We start from the raw sequence: 16,314 nt of genomic DNA on the forward strand, positions 1-16,314 counted from the left end.
TCGATTCCCCATCAACATCAGTAAGTGTTGATGGTGGAATTCCTCCAGTAAAGCGATTGTGTTCTGGTGGCGGGGAGCCATCCCTGCCAGGAGAACACAGTGATTACTGCTAGAGGCTATAGTCGCTGGCAATATTCTCATTCTAAATATCCCAAATGCTGGTTATACCCAAAATCGATGGATGTACAATCAGCCTGTACAGAGATGGACCAAATTTGGCTGGTCCCTGCTGAGCCAGCCAAGATCCATTCATGGCCAACTTAAAAGTGGTTTTAAAAGGCAGAGGTTTTTAACCTCAAAAGAGAATTAAAGGTTTTTTTTCCCCCATAATCATACTTACCTAGGTGGATGCTGCATCTGTTCCCCGGCGCCTCTACACTGTAAACTGAGCGATCAAACATCACCGACGGCTCGGTTCTAAGTTCCCCCAAGCAGAGAGCTGCTGATTGTCAATCAGCAGCTCTCCGATCTGCTCCTCCATGCTCACTGGAGTGCTGAGCCGTGGAGGGGCGGGGAGTGGCCGTCTTAGGCTGTCAGTGGCTCGCTGAGGCAGGTGTCAGTCCAGGAACCTGGCGGATCCAGACAGTCGCAATGAAACAGTGCCCGGACTGATTCCTGTAACATCAGCAGAGAGAGAACTTCAGTCCTCTCGCTGCTGAAAACGGGTCACAGGAGTGCAAAACTAATAGCGCTGCTGTGATCCATGGGAGAAGCCCACCCAAAAAAGCTTTGGCTGGACTTCTCCTTTAATACATTGTATGCATTAAGATAAAAAAAAAAAAAAACTTCTGTGTGCAGCAGCCCCTCTCATACTTACTGGAGCCTCCTCCGATCCAGCGATGTTGCACGAAACACTCAGCTGGCCAGGACTCTCCCTCCTGATTGGCTGAGGTAGCAGCAGGGCACCATTGGCTCCCACTGCTGTCAAATCAAAGTCAGTGAGCGAATGAGAAGAGGGGGCGGAGCCAGGCCTCAGGTCTGTGTCTGAATGGACAGAGAGCAGCGGCTCTGCTCAGGTGCCCCCATAGCAAGCTGCTTGCTGTGGGAGCACTTGGCAGGGGCCAGAAGCGCCAAAGAGGGGCCCGAGAAGAGGAGGATCTGGGTTGCTCTGTGCAAATCCATTACACAGAGCAGGTAAGTATAACCTGTTTATTTTTAAATGAAAAAAAAAAAAAAAAAAAATTAGTATCTGCAGCCTATATGTAGAAATTAGGATCACCGGAGCTCATTGTGTAAAGGATAGTGGAATACCCTATTGAGAAGCAGTATAAAGACTTAAGGAATTATTTCAGTTTGTTTCTTCAAGAGATCTTGACAGTAAAAATTCTCCATCTACAATATACTAAGAAAAAAAAAAAAGGCACTGGAACTCCCTTATTCACTTCTGGCAACGAAACATTTGGTTGTCCGTCATAGCAAAGCTCAAACAGAGCATTCTGACTATCAAATAAATAGCTGGTAATAAAAATGCATTCTACTAACCAGAGGCAGTTTCCAAGCCATCGTCAGTCCCCACGCAAGCTTCCTTATTGGTCTCCTAGACAAAAATAAAATAAAATATTTTGCCAATATACATTGATTTTATTGGGAACATGCAGTGCTGTTAAGGCATAATGTGAAAGCATTATTTTATTTGCGCCCTTATAAAGATTTGAAATTCAGACATGCTTTGTATGTATGGTGCATGGCAGTTTCTCAACTTTAGTCCTCAAGGCACCCCAACAGGTCATGTTTTCGGGCTGACCATCATTTTGCACAGGTGATTTGATCAGTTTCACTGCCTTAGTATTTACCACAGCTGTATCATCTGAGGGATATCCTGAAAACATGACCTGTTGGGGCGCATTCAATATTCAGTTCCAAGTGCACAGAGTTAAGCCGGCCGAAGACTGTTTGAATCTCAGCTGTTTCAGGAGGAACCAGCCAAGATTCAAACCATACATGGGCAGGCTGAATGTACCAAAGATGATCGATCAACTTGGGTGCAACCAGCCTTCCAGATTTTACATGCGATCATCACTAGTAGCCGTCCCCGTCTGGAGAACACAATGGCTCAGTGGGAGGAAATCAAAAAGTAAAATTGTATAATGTAAGGGCCAGCCCTGGCTGCATGCTTGCTGCTGGTCAGTGACTTGCAGGTAGCGAAGCCAATATCAGCATTAAAGTCATAAAATACATTGAAAAAAAAAAAAATAGGCACAACTCCTAATTTAAAGTCACTCTGACGCTAGATTGAAAAGTTTAAAGCGCATGCTGCCTGTAAGGAAAGAATACTTACCTGTCCTGTCAACCATCACTCACATGAAGAGCTACAATGGCTGAAGAACCTTCTGCACCTGACACTTGTTGGATGCCCGTTTCCCTGTTGTATGCGGAGGTTCAATCAGCTGCCCCCTAGGCCACAACACTGTCATATGGGATTGGTGGATTGAACAGCAGGGGACCAGGCATTTCAACACACCCAGAAGGGTCCGGTGTTGAAGATTCTTCAGACACTGAAGCTCTTTATGGCTACATTCCCACAGACAACAAGCGCTGGTGCAAATAATAGTGGCAGAAATCCACATTTTAAAGAGGAAGTAAAGCGCTGCCTTTTTTTACCTGCAAAGTAAAGGCATAATGTGCTAGTATGCATCTCATACTAGCACAGATTATGTGACACTTACCTGCAAACGAAGCCATCCAGCGATGCGTTGTCACCGCTGGAGGGCGCATCCATTTTTGCCGTGTTCTATCTGGGTCTGTGGACTCCAGGTGTGTGACTGGCTGGAGCCGCATGACGTCACTCCCACAAGCAAGTCAAAGCACAGGGCTCTGAAGAAACGCCATGGGTGGCCGTTCCTTCAGAGCATGTGAGTCGATGATGTCACGACTGCAAATACAGTAAATGCCTCCTAATATGGCGCACGTTTAGGAGATATTTACAGTACCTATAGGTAAGCCTTATTGTACCCCTACCTATAGGTACAAATTATCATTGAAGTTGACAACCCCTTTTAAGGCAAGTCAGCAGCAGCCATAGTAATCCATAACCCTCCGCAGAGCCACCGATTGCCTGCAATGATCACTGCTGGACGCACACAGTGTGAAAAACGTTTCAAACTTATTTTATACTTCAAGTGTGTTTCAAAAGGTTTACCAGACTCCCACATTATATATTAATATATGGTAGGGATGAGCTCAGGCGTGTTCGCATGGAACACGTGCAGAGCCCGCCAGGAAGTCGGCGCAGCGCTGCGCTAATCACAGGCAATGAGACATTGCCCGATCTCTGTTCCATGCGGACACGCCTGAGCTCATCCCTAATGTATGGTATGAAAGTCAATGAATGCCAGCTCCATTAATAAAGAGGTTTCATTCATCAGACACACATCGGGGTTGATTTAATAACACTGGAGAGTGCAAAATCTGGTGCAGCTGTGCGTGGTAGCCATCCAGCTTCAAACTTCAGCTTGTTCAATTAAGTTTTGACAAAACAAAAACAAAAAAAAAATACCTGGAAGCAGATTTGTTTCTATGCAGAGCTGCACCAGATTTTGCACACTCCAGTTTTATTAAATCAACCCCATAGTCTCCTCTTGGATTACAAATATCAATACACTCTCAGGAATTGGCACAATGTGCATTTATTCCACAGATGCAGGATCAGCTCTCAGACCCCTTTCACACTGGGGCGTTTTTCAGGCGTTTTTCATGCGCTTTAGCGTTAAAAAAAGCACCTGAAAGAAGCCGCAACTGCAATCCCAATGTAAAAGCCCGAGTGCTTTCACACCGAGATCCCTTTCACACTGGGGCGTTTTTCAGGCGCTTTAGCGTTAAAAAAAGCGCCTGAAAGAAGCTGCAATCCCAATGTAAAAGCCCGAGTGCTTTCACACTGAGGCGCTGTGCTGGCAGGGCGTCAAAAAAAGTCCTGCAAGCAGCTTCTTTGCAGCGCTTTTGGAACGGTGAATACAACGCTCCTAAAGCGCCCCTTCCCATTGAAATCAATGGGAAGCGCCTGAAAAACGCTATTGGCAGCAGCGTTTTGTGGGCGCTTTTAACCCTTTATTTGGCCACTAGCAGGGGTTAAAAGAGCCCCAATAATGCTCGAAAAACGCTGGTAAAGCGCTGCTAGTTTAAGCATCGCTTTACAAGCGTTTTTCGGGCGCTGACATTGTGAAAGGGCTCTTAAAGCACTCGGGCTTTCACATTGGGACTGCAGATGAGGCTTCTTTCAAGCGCTTTACAGGCGCTTTTTTTAACGCTAAAGCGCCTGAAAAACACCCCAGTGTGAAAGGGGTCTCAAAACATGACAAACCTATCTTTAAAAAAATAAATAAATAAATAAATAAAAAAAGGACAGACTGGCATCTCTTTGTGACTGCAGTGCCAAGTTATTCCCCTAGAAGAATCACTGACCAACTGTCATAGTCTTCGCAAAGCCTACTGGTGGTGTCTAACTGTGTATTTCTGTTACAATAGAAATTTTAGATACATTGGGTATCCCATTTTGAAAGAAAGGCGCCTTTCATCAGGCTAGTACTCCTTCTGCAGAGGAACAGATCACTTAATTTTGAAGTCACAGACATAAAATTTGGTGGGAGATCTGACCAAGTAATACCCACCATAAGCAAAAAGTACCTTGGTAGCTTTAGCCTTCGTGCAGCCAAACCCAAGAGTAAAATGTACATATTGCCTAAAAGTGGTGGCTGCATTATTTGTCAATTTCAATATTTAAAAAAAAAAAAAAAAAAAAAAAAAATATTCCACAAAAGAGATTACAAAGGTTATGACAATAGTTGTGGATCCTCCACTGCGTGAAACACATAGTAAACAAAAAACTAGAAAAAAAAAAAAAAGATACAAAACACGCAAGCCAAAGAGCTTCACAGACATGATAAATTGCATTGTTCATGGGGGTGACCGCAAGCATTTTATGTATAGTTCAGCAAAACACTGAACTATATATAAACATGGTATATACTCCAGGCCTTCCGGGTATTAGAGGCCATAGCCCAGTAAAGAGCGATAAGGCAATGCGATTGCCTGTTACACGTCTGACCTCAAAACCAATAAGTAGGCCGCAATGGCTGAGAGCAGTGTTCTCCAAAACTGCGGCCCTTTGCTTGCCTTTATCCGGCTCTTGGGGCACTATTCCTCCAACTGATACCAATGATATGGCACCATTCCCCCTACTGACACCAGCAATGGGGCACTATACCTCCCATTAAAACCAATGATGGGACACTGACACTGGAGGCATTTTCTACTCCCACTGTATTTTTCTTTTACTTTCACTTGGTGATCCTGCTAGTAACACTTGCTGTCCTAGGCTAAAAACACTCATTCACCGTACTATCTACGGAGCAGCAATGTTGTCACCCTAAGAAAGGAAATGTGTTGGGGCTACAGAGGTGAACTGGGAAGGGTAACTCTGTTTGAGATTTCAGTGCAGCACAAGCTTTTGCAATCTCACTGGATGTCTGGCAGGATCAACAGGTATTTTTTGCACCTATTGAACAGTTTCAACAAAAACACATTCAATGGTATATTAACAGACTAAAAGAAACAAAGAAGTGTATTGTTGGGTTTACATATACCTGCATTGAGGACTTAACTATCCTAAAAATAAAAAAAAATAAAAACCATGTCTGAAATAATAGCATACCAATCTACATGGCTGAACAGACAGCATATACATACCAATCTGCTGTCGATTCCAACGTCACTTGGCTCCCGCCTCAATACCAACCCAATCATTAAGAGAAGATCCAAAAACACAACAAGCACCCACATGCAGGCCCTCTTCACCATGGCTGCCTGTATCTGAACACACAGCTGCCTTCAAGACCAGCCTCTCCTCCTACAAATAGCCTTCCTACAGGAATGTCTTGACAAATCCAACCACGACCATAACACGCCTGGCAAACATTTTTTCAACTCAAGCCTGCCTCTCCCCCAATTGTACAGTAAAAAATCCTTGAACCAATGCCAATGTTGTGTTTCAACACAGCATGAAAACAAAGCCAACCATTTGCATTGCATTCAAAGCGCTTATTCAAATGTAATGGAAACGTTCATACTTTCAGTGCTACATTCAGTGTCATGTCTTTACAGCACTAATAAAATAAAAAGTGATGTATATATCTATACATATACACCATCACCTCCAAATACTGCCTGTATTATTAGAGGTTTAAAACTTAGAAAGGATTCGAAAAATATTTCCGCTTGAGCCTTTGCTGCACACTGACAGATCTCCCCACTGATCCACAAGTAGGTTATTTACAGTCACCCATTAGTAATTTTGCATCTACACATACTTAAAGTGTTACTAAACCTACAACAGTAAAATCAGTGTAATATATGCAGCAAAGCAAGCTCACTGTGGAAACTAACGGGTTATTCCTCTGCATTGTGCAAAACGGCTATTTGATCCCATCTTCTCTGATTCTTCCCTTATTCCACAGTCCACAATCAATCTGCTGATAGAGCTGAGCCTTGGGGACAAGCTGCACATGCTCAGTTTGGTGTGTATTGCTAGAAAGTTTTTCCTTTTTCTTGGGATAGTGCATGTGATTAGCATAGGGCCAATCAGCACTGTCCAGACAGAGGCTCAGGGGTCCTGCATCCTCGTAGGACAAACATGGGAGAATTAAAACGCCTCCTACAAGCTTCATCCAGACACTGAGAAGAAACTGCTATATACTGCCGATGAGAAAAGGTATTTAGCAGTTTAAAGTTACTAAAATAATTGCATTTCCATGTTCTGTGTACTGTGGGAAACCAGATAGGGTGACTGCAGGGTCCTGGGTTTAGTAACATGTTAATGTCCAAGTCTATGTTTATTGCAGTGTTTCACATTACACCCATATTTAGGGTGAAACAGTTCTATTCCCCAATGCCTGACCAAAAAAAAAAAACACTCCCCCTTGCCTAAATCACAGGCTACTTCTCCCCGAAGCATCCTGTATTTTTTTTTTCATGGTTGTGTGTGACTTCACCTGCACAACCGCATTATCCATTCTCATATCCACTCAAGGATTTTTGAAGTCCTGTCTGCCACCATGACAGGAAGAATAGTAGATCTCAATAGACTACATGAGCAGTGAGGTCGGTGCATTTGTAGTTCAATGAATACTTCCTCCAGCCAATAATAGTAGGTCTGTAACCAAGTACGGACTGTGCACGGGCCTGTTCACTGCACCCGCAAAGCACGGACTGCATTTGCAATCTCCTTTGCAAAGAAAAAGAAATACAAAAAACTTTGCAGCGCCACACCGATTTCCAAAAGTAGCTCCTGCACTACTTTTGGCGACTTTAATAGACATCTGTGTATGAAGCTGAACAGATGCCATTCAAGTCGCTCCCAAAGTCAAACTGCAATGCGGCTTTAAAATCATGCGATTTCAGATTAACTCACACAATTTCAAAGCGGAGTTCAATGTGAACAAGGGCTAAAAGCATTTTGTTATATCTATCCAAGTGCAAAAAAAATACCTACTGATTTTGCCAGAAACCTTGTGAGCTGATAACTTTCATTGTTCTCTACTCGTGCACATGGAGGGGGGGGATATAGAGATGAGCAGGAAGGGAGGTGGGGAGAGTTTGGGATAAGAGAGGTCCCTGTTCTTTGTAATCCATCAAAAATGAAGTAGGCAGGGCTGACACCATTTACAAATTCAAAACTGCATGTCAAAAAGGATGGTAAGAGAACTCAATTTCTGGCACAACAGTTAAATGTCTGTACCTTGTTTAATTTATTTTTTAACCACTGACAGTTTTTATGACAGAAAATACACTCTCTTTTCTCTTTCAGTGTACAGTTTCCGCATGGTTCTGTGCAGAGTCAAAGCAATTCCTATGCGCAGAAGTTGCATCATCTTGGCCCGGCCAGTCAAGAGGCCGTAGAATCAGGAGGAAGAATAGCAGAAGATGAAGTGTTCATGACTTAGGGAAACAATGACACCGCAGCTCTGCAGCGGATCACTTGTAAGGCAAGTTGGCCATCGTGTCCTATTATGTTGAGCATACTAGATCATCCATGGCAAACTGCTCATGGAATTCCAAATTGTTTTGTTGTGGTTATTTACTTCCTCTTTATGGCTGGGTTCACATTGCTGTGAATTGGATGTGGGTTCCCCCCTGCATCCAATTTGCATGTCAGGAGATTGTGACCAGCTCTCTATGGAGCCTGTTCACACATCTCCAGAGCAGCTCCGGTGTGAACTGCACAGGAGTCCTGTGCGGTTTCTAGTCTGTTTCAGGTCTGAATTCAGCCAAAAATTCAGACTGAAATCGGACCGTGAACAGGGATGCAACGGACCCTGCCGTGAGCCGCTCTGTACTTCAGTGTGTACCCAGCCTAAAAGGGATAAATGGGGGAGTGCAAATATAATCCAAAGATATATATATATATGGAAAAAAAAAAAAAAAAAAACACACACACACACACACACACACACTTAGTATCTTTTTTTTTTTTTTTTTTTTTTTTTTTTTTTAACAATTTGTCTCAGTTTAACTTGCTTCAACTCAGATAAGAGCCAGCATTTCTTCTTGACATTTTTGATATGTACAGCAGAAGTGTGGGCTTCATGACCTTGAAGTGAAGAAACACATTAGACCAGATGTGTTCAGCAGACAGACAAAACTAAGGAGCTGGTTAAAAGGAAAAATCTCCTTTGATTTATTCTGCTTCCAGTTAATCCTTTAAAGCAGTAGTAAACTACATTTAAAAAAAAAATCCCTGTAAGAAAATATAATGTGCTAGTATGTATTGCATACTAGCACATTATGAAACACTTTGCTTAGAACGAAGCTCTCCAGCAGTGCGCTGTCACTGCCGACAGGGCTTCCATTGGCACCCGGTCTTCCTTCTGGGTTTGTGTCCTCTGGCGTCTGGTTGCATGCATGTGGGAGTCACGGACCGGGGCACAGAGCTCTGAAGGGATGGCATGGGTATGCTCTTCCTTCAGAATGCATGTGCCAGTGACATCACCGGCTGCACGCAGTGTAAACCCTATTATAGGCTTACCTGTAGGTACAAGTGAAATAAATTGCCCGTATGTATCAGCATATAATACGCACATGCATATAACACACACATTCATTTTAAGAGGGAAGTTTCATTGGCGAGCGCCGACAAATTACATACAGTGAGCATCTCCTATAATAGACAGAACAGTGGTCCAATGGTGGCTCAGAAGACAGGACTTCCTATTACAGAGGCCGCCAAGTAAACAGGAGATTCTCACTGTATGTAATCCGATGGTGCTCACCCGGACCCCCTATAAGGAAGCGAAAATTGAAGTGTTGGCGTATAAGACGCACACACTATTTGCACCTGATTTTCATGGTGAAAAAGTGGGTGTTATACGCCAGTAAATACAGTAATTACTTTATTTCCACTTTAATAGTATGAACAAGGAAAATTAAGGTTTTATGTTTAACAATAATTATGTCGTTGTCATATTAGGTCCTGCTGCTGGATTAGAGGACAGGAAGCCAACTGTGGTAGCCCCCTACAAGAGTAAAGAGATCTCAGCTATAAATAAATAATCAATACAATTTTATTAAGAGATCTTTAACTCTTTAATGACTACGCCTATTTCTGACATTTGTTGCTTACAAGTTAAAATCAGTATTTTTTGCTAGAAAATTACTTTGAACCCCCAAACATTTTTTAGCAGAGACCCTAGAGATTAAAAATGGTGATTGTTGCAATATGTTACGCCACACGGTATTTGCACAGCGCTCTTTCAAACTTATTTTTTGGGGAAAAAAATTTAAAAAAAAAAGACACTTTCATGAATTCCAAAAAAAAAATAGTAAAAAATTAGCCCAATTTTTTTTAGATAATGTGAAAGATTATGTTACCCAATGTAAATAGATACCCAACATTTCATGCTTTGACAATTTAATGGTTACCAGTAGGGTTGCACCGATACAGATATCGGTGCCGATACAGATATCGGTGCCGATACTAAGCATTTGCACAAGTATCGGTACTCGTGCAAATGTGACGATACCTGAAACAGATACCTTCAGGTTCGGCTCTTTCATCTGTAAGCGCAATTCCTCCTCTGACAGATGAAATGTATACAAAAGAATGCAGGGAGTCATTAGTTAAGGAGCGGGGCTGCTGTGTCCTTAACAACGAATGACATTTCAGCTGTCAGTGGGGATTTCCCTTCATTGCAACGGACCCAGCCCGGCTCCGCCCCCTGCCCACGGCGGCTCCCTTTTTTGTGTCCCCCGGCGACGTGCCTCTCCTCCTCGGGGTGACAGATCTGCCTGCCTGGTGAGCAATGTGCCCTGCACTGAGCCAGGCTTTGCTGCTACAGAAATTCTTGGAGGGGGGAGGGCAGGTCTGCTGGATGATGTAGTGATAGGGTTCCCAAATACCCCCCTCCTCTCCACCCTCAACAATAACCTCGCTCCTGGCCCCTCCTCCCTAAACAATAACCCCCCTCTAAACAATAACTCCCCTCCCCACCTCTCTACCCTAAATAACCCAGCTCTCCACCAAAAAAAAAAGTAAAAATTATAAAAAAAGTTATATAGTTACATAGTAAAAAGTAAATATAAAAAAAAATTTTTTTTTTAAAAATAGGTATCGGTATCGACAAGTACTTGAGGAAAAGTATCAGTACTTGTACTCAGTCTTAAAAAACTGGTGGGGGGGGGGGGGGGGGGGGGGGGGGGGCATGGTCTGGACATGACTGAGTAAGAACGTGTACCTGAGGAGCTCCCGGTCCGACCTGTCCTTTACCAGCTTTAATACAGCTAATATATACCAGTTTTCCCCGGTACTCCGTTAGGAAGCGGAGGGGAAAACACAAGCAGAAAGCATCTCTCAAACCACACACGAGTGGAGAAATACAGAAATTGTTGAGCGCTCACGGGGCCTCTCCGATCTCAAGATGGCGGATGCCACTATGCCTGGCCCTCATAACAAGTGGCAGCCGCAGGACTCAAATGCCTCACTACCACTCTCAATTTCTCCAGACATGGACTGTACCACTACGGCGGTGTTACGACCAGACTCTCAGGGACCTACACAATCTCCTCGCACACCGCTGACCCTGAGAGCCGAAGCAGAATTGAGGGCACTGCTGCAGGCCCTCCCCACAAGGTGGGATATAGAGGCAATAGGCAACACATCACAAAGAGAAAGCGGTGGTACGGCAGGATATACAAACACTTTCAGACCGAAAGGTGTCTGGAGAGTCCTCGGTGGCCGCACCCAAATGACGGATGACAGCGGTTAAGGCATCACAGATGAGTCAGGCAACTACAGTCCTCACACAGCAACTCCAATTAGAGGAAATCTAAGACCGCAGCAGGCTTAATAACCCAAGTCTGAAGAGTTTTACCAGAAGCCACGGAGATGGAGGACATCGCAGCATCCACACTTCCCACCAGATGCATAAAGCTCTGGGACCCCGCTCGGCAGACCCGCACAGGCCGAATTCACCAGTATACACACAAGGAGCTGATCCTAAGAAAGGCATGGGAGAAGGGAGACATTGAATTTGATGAGGCTGTCCTCAGCATCATGCCTGGCTTATCGAGGGCGACTTTACAGCAGAGAGCCCTGCTGAAACCAGTGCTGGAAGTTGCGAGACACTCTGGGCTCACTTAGAGGTGCGGTTTCCCCATATCCGTGACATTTAAGAAAGCCCAACAATCCTTTACTCTTCGGACCCCCTCTGTTCTCCCTGCCCTGTTTGCATTCACGGAAACAGACCCCATCGAGGTACCTGACTGGCTCCAGATGCTGCAGCGCTTGGGGCGTTGTTGCCGTTAAGCCATTAGCATATAGAGAGAAAAAAAAAAAAAGAGTAGTCTGACAGGATCGGGCTACAAAGAGGTTACTGTTGGAAACAATAAATAGATCAATTTTAATTCGATATTTTAAGCAATCATTTTTAATAAATTCAAAATTGATATAAATGAAATAAAGTGCAATTCATAAAAAGGAGAACCCACATAATCAAATTTAACTTAGATTACTACAGACAAGACTCACAGGACACACCTAAAACAAACACAAAACACAACACAGGTCCGGACAGGTTGCTATAATCGATTGGAACCAAAAATTTATTAATACGCAAATGCAATGTAAATACTAAAAGAACAATTGTTCTATAGTCCAATCTGTCATTAAGTGGTTAACCAACAGATTCGATCAAGCAAGGAGGGTGGGGAGCGAGGATGAGGTAGATAGTATAATTGATGATTTTCTAATCTCAAATAGTAGCAAATAGCAGCAATTTATAGCAATAGGTATAGATTTGAATAATCCCCTTCAGCATACAATTGAAAAATGCAGTTCATATTCGGCAAGCCTATCCCATCTAGGCCACATTCTAGAGGTCCTGCAAGCTTTAGATCAGTCTGTCTCAAAGTAAGGGATTAACCCATACATCCACGGCACCTTTGAATGGTAACAGGTGGTTAATTTCATGTCAATAAGCCTGACAGCAACTGAAATTCACTTTTAAATGATACAGATGGCTTAGAGAGAGTGATCACACACTGCAGCAATATAAATCAGACAGTTCTCAGACAATTTTGGATGTCAGTCCATACATTACTGCTCCATACAGTGTTTGGTCAGGATGCTCCAACATGTCCTCAGAGTCAATCTGTATTCCACACAGCCACAACCCAGCTATGTGTTATCGGGTGGCCTCATTTCCACAGTGCTGCCGGGAAAGAAACTGTAAACTAACTGGTATATGCTCAAACCAAAGCCTTGGCAAGCGCCTTATAGTAGCTGAAAGATCCTCCGCTACTATTTTATGAGTTCAAAGTAGGCTTGCTACACCTCGATCACCACACACTCCTCACTAAGCAAAATGAACGGCCTGCGTAATGGTGTGACCTTAACGCGTTTCGCTGGCTCAGATAGTGTAGCTTCTTCTCAGACGATCATTAACTCACAGTCACACGTCCTTTTATTACCAGTATGCCGGTGATTGTAATCAATAAAAGTTCATTCAAAAAAGTATTATCCCGTTTTCAACGTAACTCATCCGTCAGGCTAGCCGCTACAATGTATCGCTAGCAAGAAACATAGTAATACTGTGAACACTGAAACGCCTAGTTGGAACCTGAGAGGTCACTAGAGGGGGGGGGGGGAGTGCAGGACATGCTGACACGACCTTGAGGGGGTGGGGCATTTTTTTTTTTTTCTTTGATTCCACTTCACATTGGGCTGGCTGGAGATACGGCCGGATAGCATTTTACGAGCCTTGGTCTTCTATGTTCAGTTACGCACAACGGAACAGTCAAGTCAACCTCATTTATACCTCCCTTTTCGTCACACTAACTGCTGGGAAACATCTGTTACTACAGTCCCTGGGCTTCCAGGGATGGGGATACTGAGAACCAGGAAATTATATTGGTGGACACCAATATCACCGCCTTTTCCAATGCTAATAGAATTGTGTAGGGGCGTGCATGTTACATAAGTTTATACTATATTACGGGTGTAATGACTTTTTCTTTTGATTTTGTTGTTTTCCTTCTTGTTATATACTTTTATGTTTTCGAGTAGATGTCTAATTCATGTTACCGAGCTGGGGGGGATGGGGTTGTATTGGCAAAACCTCTCTCGGTCTACTCTAACCTCTTTCCCATTTCCCCTGGTGCGCATATTTACCTCCCCTAGACCCTCTTAAGACTGGGTGACAATGGACACGATTAATATCTTCTTGCTGAACGCAAAGGGTTTAAATGTACCCGAAAAGCGCTGCATGCTGTTGAATGATCTTAAAAAGGGCCCACACCGATGCAGCTTTTATTCAGGAAACACACTTTAGGACCGGCAGCCCTCAATGCCTTTGAAACCGATACTTCCCATTCTCCTACCATGCCACTAATGTAGCGGCTAAATCCAAGGGAGTGTCTATACTCCTTTCAGGGGTAAAGCCATGGACATGTAGTGACACCTTGGTAGACACTGAGGGCCGCTATATGTATATTAAAGAATCAAATCGGGGGCACGAAGGTGACATTGGCTACGGTATATGCTTCCAACGATCGACAAGACTCCTTTCTCCACTGTACATTGAATCTACTTATGGAATTAAGGGAGGGTCAGCTGATTCTGGGGGGCGACATTAACATACCTTTAGCCCCTTCGGCTGACACTTCATCGGGCAACTCTTCCATACGCTCGGGCACCCACAAACGCATAACCCGTTATCTCCACAACGCTCAACTGATGGATGTCTGGAGACTGCATCACTCTGGGGAAAGAAATTACACTTTTTACTCATCGCCACACAAAGTGAACGAGAATAGATTTCTGTCCCATACAGTCAACTAGAAGCAGTCCACAACTCTGAGATAGGCAATATCACATGCTCGGACCATGCGCCTATCACCACGCGCTACAATCCATCTCCACCCTGACCACCAGATCTAAATTCTGGAGATTAAATGAAAGTCTACTGCAAACACCGGTAGTTATGACTGACATCACGAACGAGCTGAAGCATTACTTTTAACCAGTTCCCGACCAGCGCACGCCGATGTACGCCGGCAGAATGGCACGGGCAGGCATATTGGCGTAGTTACGTCAAATCTTTAATGCCGCCCTGCCATTGCGATGAAAGCCCAGCCCCCAACAGTTAGTAACACACCTCTAGGAACACTTAACCCCTACACTGCCACCCAGTGGTTAACCCCTTCCCTGCCAGTGTCATTTACACAGGAATCACTGCATTTATATAGCAGCGATTGCTGTATAAATGACAATGGTCCCAAAATGTGTCAAAAATGTCCACTGTGTCCGCCATAATGTTGCAGTCACAATAAAAATCGCTGATCGCCACCATTACTATAAAAAAAAAAAAAAAAAAAAAAAATGATTAAAAAGGTCATAAAACTATCCCCTATTTTGTAAACGCTATAACTTTTGCGCAAACCAATCAATCGCTTATTGAGATTTTTTTTTACCAAAAATATGTAGAAGAATACGTAACGGCCTAAACTGAGGGGAAAAAAGTGTTTTTTATATATTTTTGGGGGATATTTATTTTAACAAAAAGTAAAAAATAATGCATTTTTTCAAAATTTTCGCTCTATTTTTGTTTATAGCGCAAAAAATAAAAACCACAGGGGTGATCAAATACCACCAAAAGAAAGCTCTATTTGTGGGAAAAAAAGGACGTCAATTTTGTTTGGGAGCCCCGTCGCATGACCGCGCAATTGTCAGTTAAAGCGACGCAGTGCTGAATCGCAAAAAGTGGACTGGTCTTTGGCCAGCAAAATACGGATGAATGAGACCCAGGTATTTTATGGAAGGCTCATAAGACTGTAATAAGTGGGGTGCTAATTAAACATGGCGCACACATCAAAAGAGAAAGAGAACAATTACTGCTCCAACTCCTCCATAAGATACACAAAGTAGAATCAAAACACAAACACCAGTTGCCTCATTAGAAGCCGAAACTGCTGTCCCTTAGGAAGCAAACTGTGGATCTGCTACACTATAGAGACAAAGCGGCGTTACAAGTTTGCCAAAAACGCTCCTACGAATCTGGAAATAAATGTGGGAAACTGCTAGCTATAGCAGTTAGAAATCCTATCCATTGAAATTAAAGGGAAGTGACTCAAAAGCACCTCAAATTGGTTCTTGAGGCAGTTTTTGAGTCACGTGTCCTAAACAAAAAAAAAAAAAAAAAAACCTCACTGCTAACGCCTGAAAAGTGCCTCAAAAGCACTCAGTATTTTATGGACAGTTTTCAAGCGCCTCAGTGTGAAAGGGCTCTAAATGGTGCCAAAACAAGCAGCACAAACTGACATGAAAATTTTCCTCTAAAACTTTATGTAGTATCATCCATTGCACAGGGACAACAAAATTAAAACAACTTTAGACTGAAAGCACAGGGTCCTGACTCCTGCATTGAATGTTATGCCTTCACATTGTAAAGCGCGGTGCAAACTATTGCCGCTATCTAAACCCTGTAAAATAATAAAACGGGCAAAATATATATATAAAAAAAAAAAAAAAAAACAAACAACACAGTAGTCCACGGGTCTCGTTAATATTCCAATTCATTCAACAGGGTGATTAATGCAGTTCGTTCTGCAAAAACACAAAAACTTTAAAACACAGTTTAAGCTCCCACCTCCCTTGGAAATTCAAAGAACAATGCAGGGAGAAAATAAAAGGTGTGTTAAATAAAAAAGGAACTCACAGAGTGAGCACCATCATTACAAAACAGGTTCATTTTTTTTTTTTACTACAATGGTCCTTTTTATTATAAAAATAAGTAGGACATCAAATAAGAAATATTTGTACCTTTGGTGGAG

The 16,314-nt window shown here is 43.1% G+C and overlaps 1 protein-coding gene across 2 annotated transcripts in view; it reads right to left on the reverse strand.

Annotated features, from left to right (window-relative positions):
* TTC3 (tetratricopeptide repeat domain 3) overlaps positions 1-16,314 on the reverse strand; it is a 185,910-nt gene that overhangs the window by 91,183 nt on the left and 78,413 nt on the right. The window contains exons 15-17 of one of the 2 annotated variants that reach the window (XM_077479911.1): positions 16,304-16,314; positions 14,124-14,243; positions 1,483-1,537 (exon numbers count right to left, since the gene is read on the reverse strand). The exon at positions 16,304-16,314 is cut by the window's right edge and continues 65 nt beyond it. In XM_077479911.1, the coding sequence (XP_077336037.1) occupies positions 1,483-1,537; positions 14,124-14,243; positions 16,304-16,314 (186 nt within the window). The remainder of the gene's footprint in view (positions 1-1,482; positions 1,538-14,123; positions 14,244-16,303) is intronic. The other variant, XM_077479912.1, reaches the window with a different exon arrangement.

The sequence above is a fragment of the Lithobates pipiens genome, unplaced genomic scaffold, assembly GCF_037356315.1.
Source record: "Lithobates pipiens isolate NorthernLeopardFrog02 unplaced genomic scaffold, aLitPip1_a1.2 Scaffold_16, whole genome shotgun sequence".
NCBI classification, from domain to species: Eukaryota; Metazoa; Chordata; class Amphibia; order Anura; family Ranidae; genus Lithobates; species Lithobates pipiens.